The sequence below is a fragment of the Centropristis striata genome, chromosome 14 (genome assembly GCF_030273125.1).
Source record: "Centropristis striata isolate RG_2023a ecotype Rhode Island chromosome 14, C.striata_1.0, whole genome shotgun sequence".
NCBI classification, from domain to species: Eukaryota; Metazoa; Chordata; class Actinopteri; order Perciformes; family Serranidae; genus Centropristis; species Centropristis striata.
In genome coordinates, this window is record NC_081530.1 from 11,215,032 (window position 1) to 11,233,159 (window position 18,128).

Consider the following 18,128-nt stretch of genomic DNA (forward strand, 5'->3'; position numbering starts at 1 on the left):
GAATTCCCAATGGTGGCAGGTGGCACCGTTTAGGGTAGCCTCTGCCACCAGTATGAATGTGTGTGAATGGTGAATGAGCAGAGTCTGTAGTGTAAAGCACTTTGAGTGGCAAAGCGACTAGAAAAAGTTCTATATAAGTGCAGGTCCATTTACCATTTTTTTAATCAAATTTCAGCATTTTTATATGATGTTCCTGAAGGTTCTTGTGTCTTCATGTGGTATTTGAGGGATTTCTGACACACAAAAATGTGGGTAAATTTAGCAACAAATCTATGCAGCAAATTGAATCAAGTACGAGACAAAATTGAGCATGGGAATGGCCTTCATGTATCCTGAGTATACCCATGCTGCTATGCACGCTCAATTTCGTTTCGAATTGCAAGGTTCCATGATGTCCATTGCCCATTCTTAGCCCTGCTTTTGGTATCCAATCACAGAATGGCAGCTTGTAGTTTGCTTACGGATCCAACAACTTGCTATCCAACTGTAATATGTTTTGTTATGTTTCAAGAATCAGCCCAAAAAATTCGGCAGCACATATCGGGGATCGGTTAAGACTGATGTCAAAATAATTGGTATCGGCCTTAAAAAACCTGTATCAGTCGACCACTAAAATAGTACCCTTGTTTTTCTTCTACCTGGCCCCAATCCTCTTCCCTACACTGTAAAAATGTCCCGTTGTTTTTACAGAAAAAAAACTGGCAGCTGTGGTTACCAGAGTATTTCTGTAAAAAATACAGTACATATGTCAACATCTTTACAGAACAACTTTTTACATCCTAAAACTGTAGTAATTTAAAAAAAAATACATTTTAAAGTTGTAGACTATACCGTCCTTTACTGCTAATTTAAAACACACACACACACACACACACACACTCCTTTCTTTTCTTCTTCTGTCTCTTTTTTTTTCTTACTTCCTCCTCTTTCCCGTCTCTCTTTTACTATTATTTATGTATTTTATCTGTTATGTTTATGTTTAAGGATGTGTCCAACATGTTTAATGTCGACTCCAATGTACCCTGATATATACCCGTGGCTATTCCACGGATTTTGAGTTAAGCAAATCCGTGGCTATTTCACAGATTTCTGTGAGACCATGTTGGTTTTTGAACAGCTTTTCTGAACAGCTTTGCCTTCCGATGTGGTCGAAACAGCACGTCACACCAACTGCAGCTGCACAGGAAAGGTTGGAGGTTATGTGCTCAGAAGCACCTCTGGAGTAGCTGCAGATGGAGGGGAGAGGATTACTGAACACCCCCCCCCCCCCCCCACACCCTCCACCCTCCCCCTGTCCTCAGCCTGCACTCTGGAGCTGTGACACTTCTACCGTTACAAAGTAAGATGCTCCGGAGAAAGGGCAGAAATGAAGCCACAAAACTGGCTTTGATCCAAATTTGCTTGCGAAGGAGGAAGTGAAGAAGTTGTTGATGAAGACGTCCCGCAGTGAAAGCAGACACACAGGTGTTGCTGCTCATGCTGCAGAACCTCCCCTGCTGTGCACAGGAGGGTCACTGCTAACCTTGACAGGGGTGAGCGGGCGATGCCGCAGTGCCCTTGTTCACTCCGTTGAGGGACATGTCGTATTATTTATTTAATAATATGACTCTTTTTTTTCCTCCAAGTTTCCCTTCAACTTTTAATATCTCTTGTGCGCCACAGGGACACTCGGAGGCCCACAGGTTTGATAACTTTAAACGCCTACTTTTTAAAGTGTAATATCTACAGCTACCCTGGGACCTACACACCCCGGGTCTTGCTCCATATCACTGATTTTTTCTTCTTTTTTTTAATCTTAAAATGAAGGGTAAGATATAAGACAGGGTGAGTTTGGAGTTAATCTAACTTGAGTTTATCTGCACTGTGGTCTTCAACATTAATGACACGGGGGACTAAACATGTGAGCCCAAGGGGGGAAACTCTGGGAGATAGGAGGAGGTAGCGGAGCTGAAAAGAAATAGCTTTTGGCATCATGCAGTTACTTTACCCCAGAAGCTGCAGAGAGGAAAGGAAGCGAGAGGAATGCTATTCCCTCAGTTTGGCCCTAGATGTCATCTCAATCTAAAGCGACATGTGCTGACAGCACCGCCACAAAATCATCCTGTGGCTGAACTCTGACCCCGTCTGCTGAATCTGCTGCTCGGTCATCTCACGCTGCGGCGATAACCGAGCGACAGTTTCCTCTCCGCTGCCAGCGTCACCGCTCCACCCGTCATCGCTGGTGACAGGTCCGACCACAGGTTTCATGGCCGGGGAAAAGCTCGGACAATTGGTTCAGCCGCAGAGTGTAAACACACCGTCGGCTATGCAGCAAGAGCGATAGAGGAATATTCATAAAGATTATTCACGGCTGGCTGTCAGCGGCGGTGACAAATCTGGGAGGTAATGGCAGCAGCGGCTGAATCTGACGGAGAGCAGGACTGCACTAAATGGACAGGCAGCCATCACTGCAGAACAGTCATGCACCTGCATATCTCATCTCATTGTCCAACTCAGGGATGGGCAACTTAAATGCTGGAGGGGGCCACAATTTTTCATGGACACTACCACAGGGCCACATATAGGACCGTCCCTTAACCAGATATGATGAAAATGCAATTTTAAATATGTTCACAGTGCAATAACTTAATATATTTCATGCTCAAATGCATGTATAACAGTATAAATAGGAATACAAAAGGTTTGAAGCAAAAAAAAAAAAAAACACTTACTGTGATTTCTTTTTTTGATTTAGTGCAAGAACAGCAGACCAACATTAATTGCAAGAAGTAATTTTGTGCATTTTTACACTGCACTTTTAAGATTTCAAATGCATGTCGTTGTACTGAGGGCCACTGCAAGTGAGGGTGAGGGCATTCATACTGGTGGCAGAGGCTACTCTAAACGGTGCAACCTGCCACCATTGGGAATTCATTCTCACACCGATGAAAGCAGCATTGGGAGCAATTTGGGGTTCAGTATCTTGCTCAAGGATACTTCGACGTGTAGGCTGCCATGGTCAGGGATCGAACCACCAACTCATCGATCGGTGGGCAACCCGCTCTACCAACCGAGCCACAGCCGCCCCGTCAAGGTTATTATAGTTAACGAAAACTAACAAAATAACGAAATTGAGAATTAAAAAAGCATTTTCGTTGACTGAAATAAAAATTAAAACGAGTTTTTAAAAAATGATAACTAGCTGAAACTGTATTTTGTGGTTACAAAACTAAAATTATAGTGAAAATGTCCTTCATTTTCGTCTTTGTCAACTTTTTTCATACGTAAACCTTTTTGGTTGATATGAAACCTATTTCATCTATCTGGTTTTATGACTTAATAAACTTATTGGGGCTGAGATGGATCAGACAAAGGAAATAAAGGCGACATTTATTGTGACTTTTCTGAATCTGGCACCCAACAAATACCCCATTACAAAAACACTAAAACTAACAAAAACTAAGCATTTTCCAAAAAATAAAAACTAATTAAAACTAGTAAACTCACTCTAAAAACTCATTAAAGCTAGCTGAATTGGAAAAAAAAAAAAATCAGAACGAAATTAAAACAACAAACTAATGAAAAATCCAAAAACGATTATAACCTTTGTAATGCACTAATTCGTGGTGAAGAGCTAATAAGAGGACAGGCATCCTTTTAATCTTAATGGTGGATACAGCCATTGCAGTGGGTTGTGTGCCCATAGTTTGGATGACTTGTGCTAATAATATCATGGTCGGTCGTGATGATTCACTGTGGACATCCTCAGAAGCCAATCTGTTAGACATCACCCAACTGTACACCACACCTTCTTTGAACTCGGCCTTCCTTTGATCTCAAATCCACATCTGTAAAGTTTCTTGACTGCACCTTGCAAGATGATCAAATCTGTCCACAGACAGACAGACAGACATATAAGCACATGGCAAAAAAACGGAAACTGCTTCTATGGTAGGTAGTGCTACAGTGGGCGTCCCATGGATTTTCATTTTGCCATGCTGACACATGCAGAGACTCACAAGATGAAAACAATACCTCCCACACACTGTAGAAGCTGATAATGAAAATAAGTGCAACTGTCTTTCTGTAAAAATGTTATTAACACCACAGACCATATCTTCATCAGTGGTTTGGCATTCATTTGCAGTTGGTTGGCACCTACAGTTCCATCTTTTATATTCCTATTTCAGGACATAACATTTCTCTATTGGTGTTTTTTTTTTTAAATCATATTCAGTTTTATGTTTAGCTACATTTTATGTAAATCTGGAATTCTGAACTTGTCCCTCTATTTTTAGTATTTGTAAATTAGTTATATTCTGTTATCCCAGAAAATAGTGAATATCAAGAGAAAAATTGACCATCTGTTGGGATTACACCAGCCACAACACCAAATCGGGCCAGGGGCTTAAAGACGTGCTGCACAATGAATCAACATTTTATCAAAAGAGTAATATGGACTGATGCAATATCCAAATCTCAGGAGGTGCAATATGAGTCAAAATACCATTCTGAATGAAGTATTGTGGTGCTGCAGAAATGTTCCGGGCGACAAAACATATTCTACATAAGCTTGAGAAAAAATCCCGGTTTGGTAGATATCCTTAAAAAAAAAAAAGTCACATCATGTTCATTTCAATACACTCTTCAATATAGTTAATCATTTTTCATTTGTAATATCAGACAAAATATTCAAAATTGGACATTTTATCTAAATTGGGCAGCCCTTAAAGTAGAGGGTCCAATGGCCCCGTACCTTCTTCCTACCCCCTGTACTTCTGGAGCAACAAGATCTCAAACCTAAACGTCAGAATAGACCATCTGTCGGAAAGACCCATAATAACACATATTAGCGTTTGTCAAAATTTCATAATGAGGAGCGTTCTTTTTCGGTTTGTGGTTGTAAAAATAGTAGTTTACAGTTTCTGTGAATTTATGCTACAAAACAACTGACCAAGCTCTAGGGCAAAAAACATCCAGGTAAGGCGTGAGATAGAGGTCGACCAATATATCGGGCTGATATTTGCGTTTTTTGCGTTTTGTGCAACATCTGTCATTCTCTGGTGAGCTGCTGCTGATACAAAACAAATAATAATATATGATAATGATATAAAAACACATCAAATATGTGGATCATCTGAGGCGCCACCACCTCGAGGCCTAGAACAACATACACATTGTTTGCTATCCAACTGTTAATATGTTTTGTTGGTTTTGTCAATAAATGTTTCTTTTTTGGTTTAAATTGAGACTTGTGTAACATTTGTTATCATTGTGTCATTTTTATCATGTAAATGGAGGGAGAAAAGGCAATATCGGCTTCAAGAATCGGCCCAAAAAAAACCGGCAGCACATATCGGGGATCAGTTAAAGGAACACTCCACCGTTTTTTCATATTAAAACATGTTATTCGGTCAAGTAAGACGAGTTGATACAGACCTCTTGCGTCTCAATGCGTGCACTCAATCGTCCTGGCGCGCAGCGCCACTTGGCTAGCACTTAGCTTAGCCCAGTTCATTCATTAGGATCCAAACAGATGGACAGTTTAATAGCGACCAAACTCCTCCACGTTTTCCCTATTTAAATACAGCTACACGAGTAGTTAAACGACCAAGTATGGCGACACAAAATAAAACGTGGCGCTTTTCTAAGCGGATAAAAAGGATAACTATAATGTATGGCGGAATAGCACTTGGGAGCACTTCGACTCGGCGCAGTAATATCATCACTCCTGAAAAATCTTCTCCCCCTCCCTCTCCCTCTCCCTCTCACTTCCGCTCCCTCTCACTTCCGTCAACAGAACCAACGTGAGCTGCACCAGGAGTAGTAGTTCGAGCAGAGCTGACGAAGTATCAGGTTGTAGGAAGATATTTGTGAACAATCATGGTTATAACGTGCATCGTAAAGGGTTGCGATAACAAGCAGAAGGTATATAGTGCCTAATAATAATGTTTCAGAGAGGGAGAGGGAGGGGGAGAAGATTTTTCAGGAGTGATGATATTACTGCGCCGAGTTGAAGTGCTCCCAAGTGCTATTCCGCCATACATTATAGTTATCCTTTTTATCCGCTTAGAAAAGCGCCACGTTTTATTTTGTGTCGCCATACTTGGTCGTTTAACTACTCGTGTAGCTGTATTTAAATAGGGAAAACGTGGAGGAGTTTGGTCGCTTCTAACTGTCCATCTGTTTGGATCCTAATGAATGAACTGGGCTAAGCTAAATGCTAGCCAAGTGGCGCCGCGCGCCAGGGCGATTGAGTGCACGCATTGAGACGCAAGAGGTCTGTGTCAACTCGTCTTACTTGACCAAATAACATGTTTTAATATGAAAAAACGGTGGAGTGTTCCTTTAAGACTGATGTCAAAATAATCGGTATCGGCCTTAAAAAACCCTTATCGGTCAACCACTACCATGAGACACGTAAGTAACATAAAAAGTAATTTACTTTTGATTTCACACGGGACATGAACCTCGTTCTCCTGAGTGAAAGTCAACTGTTTGTTTGTGGTTCTGTGGTGCTTCCTGCTACAGTAGGTGCCTACAGGACCATATTTCACCATAATGACACACACACATCACTGGAACTCCCTTGATTCAATTAAAAAAATTTCTGGCATTCATCTTTTTCTCTTATATGCAAGTTATATGTGTTCCTATTCTTCATCATTTATTAGTGTTTCCTTTACTTCTTCTTGTTTCTACTGTTTTAAGATGAGAAATGTTGCACATTCCCTTTCTAACAATCCTCGTGTACACATTGTCGAAATTACTTGCAAATAAAACTTAATGCATTCACTTAAACAAATTAATAAAGACAGATTTGTTTTCGTCCTTGCCCTCGTCTCCCCATGCTCATTTGTTCAATTGTCAATTCTTGGTGCTGTCTATGGTGAGACCATTAGTGTCCATCAAAGGTAAAAGTCAAGGACCTTTAGTTTGCATTTTGACTTTTTTGACTACATTTCATTTAGTCACTTCTAGTATGAATGCTCTACATACTGAAAACCTTCTTCTAAATACTGTGTCCTTATGAGTGAGACAGCTGCAGTGTTCTCTCTTAGGGAGAGTCAATAGACATCACCACAGCAACAAAAAGGCAGAGGAACACACATCACTAGCGACTGTTATCCAACAGCGTGAAAGTGTTTTAAGGTGAACTTGTTCAAGGTTCATTCTTTCAGATTTGACGAGATAAGTGCCTGGCGTGATGATATTTCCTTTCTTGAGGAATTAAGATACACTTTGCTGACATGAAATGTAGTCAAGTTTTCAGAGATAGATATTGTTGTCAGTGCAATTACTTCGCCACAATCGGGTAGGATGCCTGTGCGTCTGCTTTCAAAGCATCGACTCGCACTCTCAATGCACCATGGACAATTTGAGACGTGATCTGAGGCAGACGGTGGAAGAGAGAAGGGCTTGGAGGAGTGCAGAGAGGCATCTCAGGCACTTGGAGCATTTCTAATAATGTGCTAAAAAGCATGCTGATGTCAGAGTATCATATGTGGTTCAAAAGTCTGAATGCGTTAAATCCCTGGCTTTGGTTGCCCCGGCAGCAGGTCAGTCCTGTGGGACTCTTTAATCAGAAATTAGCAGCAAATTCCAAGATCCAGATTCCCTCAGCAGCTGATCCTCAAGCATCTTATGCCTTCATGCTATGCAAAATGTCTTCCTCTCACCTATTTCCCTGATTTCATGAAGGGTTTCATCTAGCAGATCATTATATAGCTTGTTGAAATAAAACTGAGATCTGTGTAAGCAATGAGTCACTGAGGGGAAAGCGAGCGACAGCAATCACAAACCCAGCAGCTTCGTAGAAGTAATCTAAATTGAATACCAACATTGGCGTTCGCCAACACGAGAGGATGTCTAAAAAGGAGCAAATTAACTTTATTGTTTAAACATGTTTAGCGATCAGCTTGACAGGCAGCGTGGCGCCTGCTGGCACTCCTCCATCTGCTCGATAATGATTTGTTGTTGACGGAGGGGAAAAGAAACAACACGTTTCTAACACCTGGAGATGCAAAGCCGGTCATGGTTCTCCCCACGATGAAGCCTCGTGGGTGCAGGCCCAGCCGCTCTGGCAGCTCTGTCAGCTCCATTAAGAAGGCCTGGTGGTGACGGCACACGCCAGCAGCAGCAGCACGGATAGATTAACTTCATAGACATGTTGCACAAGGCAGTCCAGGATGGTCTCATTGCTACCACCATGGATGACCGACATGTGGTTTTCTACATAGGCTGGTGTTTCAAAACAACTATCAGTAAATATTCAAGAAAATATCTTCTGTATCTGTATCTTTGTTCCCCAGGTCCGAAGTTCCCAAGTTCCTGATTCTCAAGATAGTACAGATAAAGCTAAAGCACAGGTAAAGGTGGTACAGAGATTGTTCAGGTCCCAATTATTTGCTATAAAGAGCTGGTAAACCTGGTACCCCGACAACACAGGACCCTTTGTTATGTTCCCATTATGTGATATATAAATATGGGGAACATTTGAATAATGACTCCGTCACATGCAACAGATGGACACCAGTGGAGTCGCCCCCTACAGGCCATAAGATAGAATACAGGTTGAAGGCACTTTTGCACTGGCTTCAATTTTCAGGCCTGTACTGGAGGTTTCACTTTTTTTTTTTATTTAACCTTTATTTAACCAGGAAGTCCCATTGAGATACAGAATCTCAGACCTAGCCAAAATAGCAGCCAAAACTCAACACAAGTGTCAAAAAATAAATATTTACAATAGAACAAGTGCAATATAACACAATATTAAAACATAATGAGTCTTATTAAGAAAAACAAGCACATTTCTCTATCACCACAGTCTTGATGGTAGCTTTAAATTCATTGATTGATAGACTTTTTAGTTTAAGCTTTTTCTGTAGATTGTTCCATTCCCAGGGTGCTGAGTAAGAGAATGCAGTTTTTCCCAGTTCAGTTGAAAAACGGGGGACATTTAAGAGCAACTTGATTCTGATATAAGGTAAGCATGCCAGCTTAGAACACGCAACAAGTAACTTCGATACAGAGAGTGTACACTTTTGAGACATCATTTTTGGTAGAAAAATTTAGAAAACATCCAGTTCTTGTGAATTCGTCTGCTCACACATAGTTACCCTCAGTGCTACCTGTAAGTGATGGCAATGGTGGCTACGCAGCCATTTTGCCAAAAGTTTGTCAATACTTTTATACTTCTTTTTAATCAAGTGAACAACATTGCCATTATCTCACAAATTCTTGGCTTGGAATCCCAATTACATGGACTGCTTTTCCAAACTGGTAACCTGAACAGGTTCAACTATAAGATGAAAATATGACAGAAACTGTTACACGTACGGACCAATCTGTCCACTGGACAGGACTGCTTGTTGCAAAAAAAGGATACCTGACAAGATACAGGATGTGTGTTATGGATAGAGTTGAAGGAATTCAGCAGACAGGCACAATAAGGTCTCTTGGAAGCGACACTGGATTTTAACAACTTAACTCCCTTGGAGAAAATTGACTTCAGTTGCACAACAGCAGCCCCAACTCCTCACTCGATGATAAGAGGAAATCACTTTTAGATAAATAGAAGTAATCATGCTCTGAGTATATATAAAGGCATAGAAGTTTGCCAAGACTCAGAACTTCCAAACTCTTCAGCTGTGATGATTAAAAGTAAAATGTTAATTCCGCTGAACACCTTTACAAGTTTGCTTTAGCCACTGTGCCAATAAAACTCTCGGAGACGAACGACCGGCGACTAAAAGCAGAGGCAATTAAAACTTCTCCAAAGCCATCAAAGTGGTGGAATGTAGGGAAGGAAAAGGCCCGACTGACTTCCGCCTAAGCCGGCTGCTCTGCTCTCACTGGCTGCATCTGTCAGGCTGCGTCGGCTGATTGAATATGTCCACACATTATATGCTTGACCCATCCATTTTAACTCAAAAAGAACAGGCTCATGTGGAGTGTTTGCAATATGCAACCCATCTAATGCTGCACCAGAAAGGGGAGGAGTGAAACGTGGGCTGTACTTTATCATTTCACATTGGTCATTTTTATCCATTTCTAGTTTAATTGCATCCATTTTTCTCCAGCCAAAAAGACAATTAAAGTCAGATTGTTCAGTCTGTTGCTTCTAAAACTCAGTCCCCATATCTCGGAGGACTTGTAACTGTCTGGAAACAATGCAAAGTCACTCTATTGATAGATTTCTGTGATTTTTGTTCTTTTCTCTATAAAAATGTGTCGAAACGATCCTTGTTCCTTTGCCATCTCATTATCACAAACTATAATTACAGAGTGTACTCATTTTCTTGAACAACGTGAAGCCATTATGCAATTGTTCCATTAAAGAATCTTGTGTTATTTCCTCCAGAACAACCGCATTTCATCATTGCCTTTTGTGCCAGCATACGCTCCATTTTCTCCATTTACAGCCTCCACATTTGCCCCAGGAGATCCGTGTGTGTCAGGCTATTTTCTGTTGGATTAACACTGAGCCGGATCCACGCCGTTGCACACCGAGGACCCTTTCTGCATCCTCCCAGCAGCCCGTGAAAGGAAAGCCCACCTTCTCGTGTCAGCGCCCATTTCAGTGTGGTCTTTTCAAGGTAACCTCATTCCGACCTCTAATCTCGGCGTGTTTGGAGCTACGTGTCAGGACCGCTCAGTGTTGGGGTTCACTCACGTGGTTTCATTCAGAGATTAAATTACCTTCCTGCTCTGACTCCTCAGAGCACCCGCTAACAGGAGCCGGGTGCTTAAACAACCTTCTGTGGGTGACACGACGGAGCATCTTCTTTTATTTTCAGCATTAAAGCCGCACATCACAACATGTTGGCAGCCCCCAAAAGGGAAATGCTGAAAGTTCAGCATTCAAAGACTACATGACGTCAACAAACTGGAAGGCTGTTTTATCTTGCTTGTAAGGCTCAAAATAAGGTTTGCGGCTCCATTATGAAAATGTTTCTCTTTATTTGGCCAACAATGACTCTTTTGTTAGTAAATGTTCCTGACCCCTGTGCTATATAAATATGGGGAAGATAGGACTCTGGGAACATTGGAATGACTCTGTCACATGCAACAGATGGACACCAGTGGAGTCGCCCCCTGCTGGCCACGAGATAGAATACAGGTTGAAGGCACTTTTGCATTGGCTTCAATTTTCAGGCCTGGAGGTTTCACTTGATTCTGAGAACACACAACAAGTAACTTCTGCAACTTCTTTTGGTAACCTCTTTCCGACCTCGAATCTCGGAGTGTTTGGAGCTAGGTGTCAGGGCCGCTCAGTGTAGGGGTTCACTCACGTGGTTTCATTCAGAGATTAAATTACCTTCCTGCTCTGACTCCTCACAGCACCCGCTAACAGGAGCCAGGTGCGCTTAACCCTTAATATGGCACTCATTGAAATACTTGCAAATTGTAATATTTTTTTTTTTTAAAGTACAAATTTGTGAGAAAAAATCTCAAATTAAAGGTAAAAAATGTGCAGATTTATGAGATTTAAAGTGGTAAATCTGCAAGGAAAAACTTGTTTTTTTCCCTTTTCTCTCGTAAATCTGCGACTTTTTTTCTTGTAGATTTGCCACTTTAATCTAGTAACATAGCCTGATCTTTCCTGATTAGCTGGAAGAAATCCATGTGGTTCTGCGACCTCACAGAGAGACATCGGGACCTTATTTTGATATCCACTGAACTTACCAAATATAGTTCTTCACCCGATAAAGGCAGAGACAACAAAAACAACCTTCTGTAGGTGAGACTACGGAGCTGACTGCATCTTCTTTTATTTTCAGCATTAAAGCCGCACGTCACAACTTGTTGGCAGCCCCCAAAAGGGAAATGCTGAAAGTTCAGACTACATGACGTCAACAAACTGGAAGGCTCAGTCTTTAAAGGTTCATACCTACAGCTGTGTCATTCTTTCAAAGTATCAACTGAAATGTGTCCTGAGCATGGTGTAGCAACAAGTGTCAAGTACTGAAAGTTCATGACTGCCTCACTTTCCAAAAGTAAATCAGCAGTTTGTCACATTTGCGCCGAGAATCCCCACAACCTGCTACCATCAACGGACGTGACTGGAATGATGAAACCTTCCGCAACACAGCCAATATACATAGCACTGGGCTACACTTCTTCTTTTATCACATGTTCCCTGCTCTAGATCAAGCAACTTTCCTAACACATGGCTGTATGGGCTTTAGTTCTTTATGTAAATGGCATTGCATAATCCTTTGAATAAAAAAAAAAAATTGGTAACACTTTACAATAACCAGCTAAATTATGTATATAGATGGTTTATAAACCAATTATTAACCATTTACAAAGTGCTATACATATTTAATCTTTAAATGTTTTCAACCAGTTTCTTAAAAGGTATATGAATCATTTCGAAATCATTAACATACTTAATATGGTGTTAAAAACGTTATAATGACTTCAACTAAAACTATAAATGAACAATAAATATAATTTAATTGTTTGTTAATGATAAAATAACTATGAAATTATATTAATACACCATCTATTTGCCATTTATAAATCATTTAGTTAGTTAAACATTCTAAATGGCCTACATACGGTTTATAAATTAAGATTAAACACTGTTTACCATTTATAAATTATGGTTATTGTAAAAAAAATCCACTTAGATAAACAAACATTAAGGTATAGTAGTTATTGGGAACAAAGATTTCATATTGGTACCAAAGTTTTCACTAATAGTTGATAGGGGTATCATGGTAAATCTCTCTCTCTCTCTCATTATATATATATACACACACACACACACACACACACGTGTCATCATCTTCTATAAACTCCTTTATATTTTATAATTCCCACTTTATATGTATTGTTTTTATTAAAAAGTAAAGATAGTTACTTTATTTGAATTTCTGGAAGAGATCAGTTGATATGAATCAGCGGTGTTGCCTGAGGGCCGGACCCTGACCACCAAAGGGTCCAATGTGGCCCACTGGGGTTCACAGAAAGTAATTTATACCAAATTTTCAATCAAATGCATCGCTATTCTTACAATTCTACTGTGGCTCACTATTTCCTAATGAGAGTAGGAGACCCTGTGTTACTGGTCCAGCCCACTTGAGAAGAAATTAGGCTGTACGGGGCTGATTAACTTTGAAACCCCTCTTATTAATGTAACAACTGTGTTAAATGTCATGATATCATCTCATATTGATTGAATATGATATTGATTAAATTGAAATTATATTGTGGTGGACTTTGGACAACAACACGGTGTTTGCTGTGAATTAATCAAGAATCAATATCATATCACAATGAAACTGTACACCCCTAATAGTTTGACTTGCAAGGATAAGTCAATATATTAATTAGACAACAGCAAGTAGAATTAATCAGCAACTTTGTTGAATCATTAAAAAAAAAAACTCTAATCACAGCTACTTAAATGTCATTATGGAAGTTCTGCATCTTTGGGTGCAGGACTGTTGGTCAGACAGAACAAAATGCATCATCACCTGCTGAGATTTTTAATAATCGATTCATGAGGGAAAAAAAAATCAACAGATCAAGAACTGGTTCCAAATTAGTTAATTCCTTTTATCAAAGCCGCCATGTTTTTCTGACAGTTGTGTATTGTGAAACAATGATGTTAAACTCATACGTCTTTTCTAAGAAACGTTCCAAGTGCGTTTCACTTCCCAGAGAAAGATAACAACATTGCTGCTTGTCTGTAAAATTATAACGTCAAGTAAAGGTGGAAACATCGGCAACATGCAGTAACTTTTCTCTCTCCAACACGGTCTTTAATTCCAGGAATTTATGTATTTATTTTATTATTTATATGCGACTAAGAAAACCTAAATAAAAAAGGAATGCTGTACAGATCTTCTGTATATATCAATTCTCAGAGATAATAAAAGAGCTGAGTTGAGGGTGAAAACTGTTTTTCAATACAAAAAAAAGATCAGGAATCAATCAGGGAATCAGTAAAGAATCAGACCAAAAAGCTCAATCAAAACCGGCATTGGTGTCAATACAGCCTTATCAAGTTGCAGCCAGTTGCAGCCGACGTGAAAACTTACTAAAATGAATAATAACAAAAGCACAAACTCATGCCAACTGTCTGTACTTCAACACAATGTGCTACATATTTCAGTCTGTACCAAAGAAGTCATGATGTTCAGATCAAAACCATGTTTGTCTTGACCGATCACTTCATATGTGGATATTTCCCTCCAGTTTCCATTCTTGACAACACAATGTGGGTGGTTGACATGACGCTCCATTTTTGTGTCCACAGTGACAAATGTAAATAAAAATGGTTTATGTTTTATCAAATTCTCTGTTTTTATGAACAACTTGATTTCCAAAAATGAATCCATCTCTAATACATGAGCATTATGATTCAAGTATTTGAATATTTTGTTTGAAACATGACTATTGTCCACATTGTAAGCCAAACTTTTATGATAAGTCACTATGTGTACATCTTTTAGTCAGAGAATGACATGATTGTCAAATTAAATTGATAACTATTGTTGTGGAAATATAATCAGGACAAACTGATAATGGTTAAGTGTTTCTTCTTTTTCTGACAATCCCTTTATTAATTATTATAGCTTTTGTTTTGACTGTTGCTATTTTTGTTTTTGATTAATCTCATTGGATTTGTTTGTTTTGGAGTTGACTTTGTTGTGTTAGTCGCCCATGTTCGAAATAAAAAAGCTGAACTGAACTGAATTATCATTTCAAGTAATGTCACATCAGAGGACAATTATTAGGACTACCACACGAAAAAGTGTACATAGTGTGAAATAAATAAGTAAATGGATGGGGTCTCACTCAGTTTTTAGTTATTCACATGTTAGTAAAGACAACTATAGGTAATTTGACATATATTTTAGGAAGAAAAAAATATCCACTTTGGATTTCAGTTCACGTCAACCACTCTTGTATTTTCCAACCCAAAGCGAACGTAGCCAGCTGGTCCTCCCTTTTTTCTGTGTAATCCCATAAGACAGTTGGCTTGTTCTTGCCTACAGAACCAACTTGATCCTGGAGAGCATGCAGGGAGTGGCTGGCTCTGTGCAGCAACTGGTTTAGGTGGCTGTGTAACTGATCCCCCCTGCACCGGAGTATTTATACCAACGCTCACATGAGATGCAAAGCATTCTTCAGATTAACCAACTGTCACTTTTACTTGAGACAACTTGACAGGGAGCCACCGGGGGCATTTCTGCTCCTGTATTCCACAACGTTCCTCAAAAGACAAGGTTGGGAGGCCTTGGAAAAAAAACACCAACCAGTCAAATTTTAAACTCGCCACAGGCAAACTTAAAAGGATTTGAGATCCTATCTCAACTAGGCTCAGTGGATTTCAAGTATTGTGGCTTAAAATCTCACTTTTCTCCCTGAGATCACTTTAAAACTACTTGTGTCTATCAGCGTGTGACTGACACACATAGAGAACACTTGGATCAGCTGCCAGCGCTTTTATTTGGGGCACAACACTGACATTACTAATTCATCTCCACTGTATTGCTTTGCAGAAAACACGCTCCTCCTGATTCATTCCTCCTCTGATGGCTGATTTTCTACTCGCTGAACCAGTCAACTGCATCATCCTCCCCCTTGCATCAGCAACATAATTATGCAACATGTTCCATCAATACTATTAACATGCAGGCAAAGTTAGCAGCCCATTTCATATACATCATCAGCAAAAAATACAGTGTAATGCAGTGAGGGACGGCTTCATCATTACATTCAGTGGCATTAGAGCTGAGTGTTGTTGCCACCAACTGAAGCCTGAATAATGCAAACATGACAGACATGATGCTGAAGGCACCGGACAGATATGTGGGGAAAGAATGGGTTTAGGTTGCAAAAAAAAGAATGAATTTTCATTTTTAAGGACATTTTTTCCACTCTTGTGAGACTAACCTTATATATAACATACCTAATCACAAATAGCACTGAGTCGTGTAATGAAATGATGCTGGTTGCAGGCAATTTCATATTTCATGCCCTCTGGAATATATGCACAAAGGAGAAAGTTCACACCACTGCATGCAGCAAGGAGCTGATTTTAACAGCCGAACACACACTCTGATAGAACTTTTTAAGCTGCAGAGCAAAATGCAATCTTGACTTGAGCGTATGAGTCTCCGCTGTGGTGAAAGAGCGACTTTAAACCCTCGCAATCAACTTTAAAACAGCGAGATTTTGCAGGTGCGCGCTCGGCAAAATCCAAACATTTCTTCCCTTCCCTCCTTTACCTGTTGGTCCCTCCATGCTGTCTGCGTAGATCCTGACGGCCAGCACCAGTAGCAATGCTGCTGCATACATGTTGGCAGAAGAAGTTAAGTCCAGCTCGTTTTGTCACAAGAAGAAAAATCCTAAAGAAAAGTCCGGCAGCGGCGGCGGCAGCAGCAGGACTGGAGAGAGAAAGTTGTGCGCTCGGCTCCAGTCAGCGCTGAATCCCCCTGCAGAAAGAAGCGCTGGCTGCCTGCTCCCTCCTCAGCCCGCACAGGGAGCATCTGATCTCGAGCTAAAGCGTTCCAAAAGAGCCCCCCTTTCTCCTCTAACGGCTCCGCTACTTTTTGTACTGTCAGGCGAGCGAGTGTGACGCGGGAATGCGGGTCTGCGGCGCCTCCATGTGGCGAGCAGGTGGCACATCCACATGCATTCACAAAAAGTCAGTGTATCTGCAGTTTGTGTGGATCAGCGAGTGACTAGGCACAGTTAGTCAGCACACTGTCGCATTAGAGGGGACATTTCTCCTCAGTGTTGCCTTTAAGTGCATCTCTGGCCTCCAAACAGGCCACATTGCTCTCCATTATCCTGCTAAAGCCACTAGAATAAATTGTGACTCACTTGTTTGGGGCTATTATTCCAGCAGCACCTTGCCAAAGGCTAAAAATTCACTCATGGCACTTTTTGTCATTAATATGATACAGGAGTAACTGTTTTAAGTATCTAACACAGGGATTTGCAACTGTAGGCCCGCATACACCCTCACTTGAAGTGGCCCTCAGTACGCCTACATGCATTTGAGCATAGAATCTGAAGTTCAGTGTAAAAATGGACAAAATTGCATTACTTCTTGCAATTAATGTTGGTCTGCTGTTGTGGCACTGAAAAAAAAAGAAATAACAGTAAGTGGTTATTTTTTATTTGCTTCAAACCTTTTGTTTTCCTATTTACTTGAGGCTCTTTCACTGATGCTGTGATGGCTGCATATGTATTTAATTGTATTTAATTGTTTATGTTCACTGTGTTTTAAATGTTGTAACTTGTCACCTTTTATGCTGCATTCTTGGCCAGGTCTCTCTTGTAAAAGAGATTTTTTTAATCTCAACGAGACTTTTTTTCCTGGTTAAATAAAGGATATATATATATATATATATATATATATATATATATATATATATATATATATATATATATACTGGCGGGGTACACACTGGACAGGTCTCCAGACTATCACAGGGACAGATAAAGACAATCACACTCTCATTCACTCCTACGGGCAATTTAGATTCACCAATTAAAATGTTGTTGGACTGTGGGAGATTCCGGAGGACCTGGTGAGAACCCACACTGACACGGGGAGAACATGCAAACTCCACACAGAAAAACCACAGGCGGGAGGTGAACTGGTGACCCTCTTGCTGTGAGGCCAGAGTGCTAACCACTAGACCACTATGTAGCCCTTATACATGCATTTGAGCATGAAATATGTTAAGTTACTGCACTGTAAACATATTTAAAATTGCAGTTTCATCACATCTGGTTAAGTGCACGGTCCCATATGTGGCCCTGTGGTAGTGTCAGTGAAAAATTGTGGCCCCCTCCAGTTTTTATGTTGCCCATCCCTGATCTAACACATGGTTTGTGCCACTGGTGAAATGCCTGCAGCAGAGTTTCGCTGCTGAATCACTTCATCCAGCTCCAGCAGGGCTGTTCTGCAGCTGACCCTGACCTCTGACCTCGCCCACGGGGCTTGGTTTTAATTAATGCAGCAGGTATCACCTTGTTTTAGGGCAGACACTACAGGTGAATAGGGGACAATTTAAACTAATAGATATCATCCTGAAACTTCCGCAGTCAATAATTCAAACAAACCCTCATTCAACCAAATTAAGTAATCACCATTTACTCTGTTTAAATTTTTC

The 18,128-nt window shown here is 40.4% G+C and overlaps 1 protein-coding gene across 4 annotated transcripts in view; it reads right to left on the reverse strand.

Moving 5' to 3' along the window:
• Nucleotides 1-16,481, reverse strand: part of LOC131985023 (receptor-type tyrosine-protein phosphatase U-like) — a 321,313-nt gene extending 304,832 nt beyond the window's left edge. For all 4 annotated transcript variants that reach the window (XM_059350038.1, XM_059350037.1, XM_059350036.1 and 1 more), the window contains exon 1: nucleotides 16,230-16,481. In XM_059350038.1, the coding sequence (XP_059206021.1) occupies nucleotides 16,230-16,299 (70 nt within the window). In that variant the 5' untranslated portion in view covers nucleotides 16,300-16,481. The remainder of the gene's footprint in view (nucleotides 1-16,229) is intronic.
• Between the last annotated feature and the right edge of the window lie 1,647 nt (nucleotides 16,482-18,128).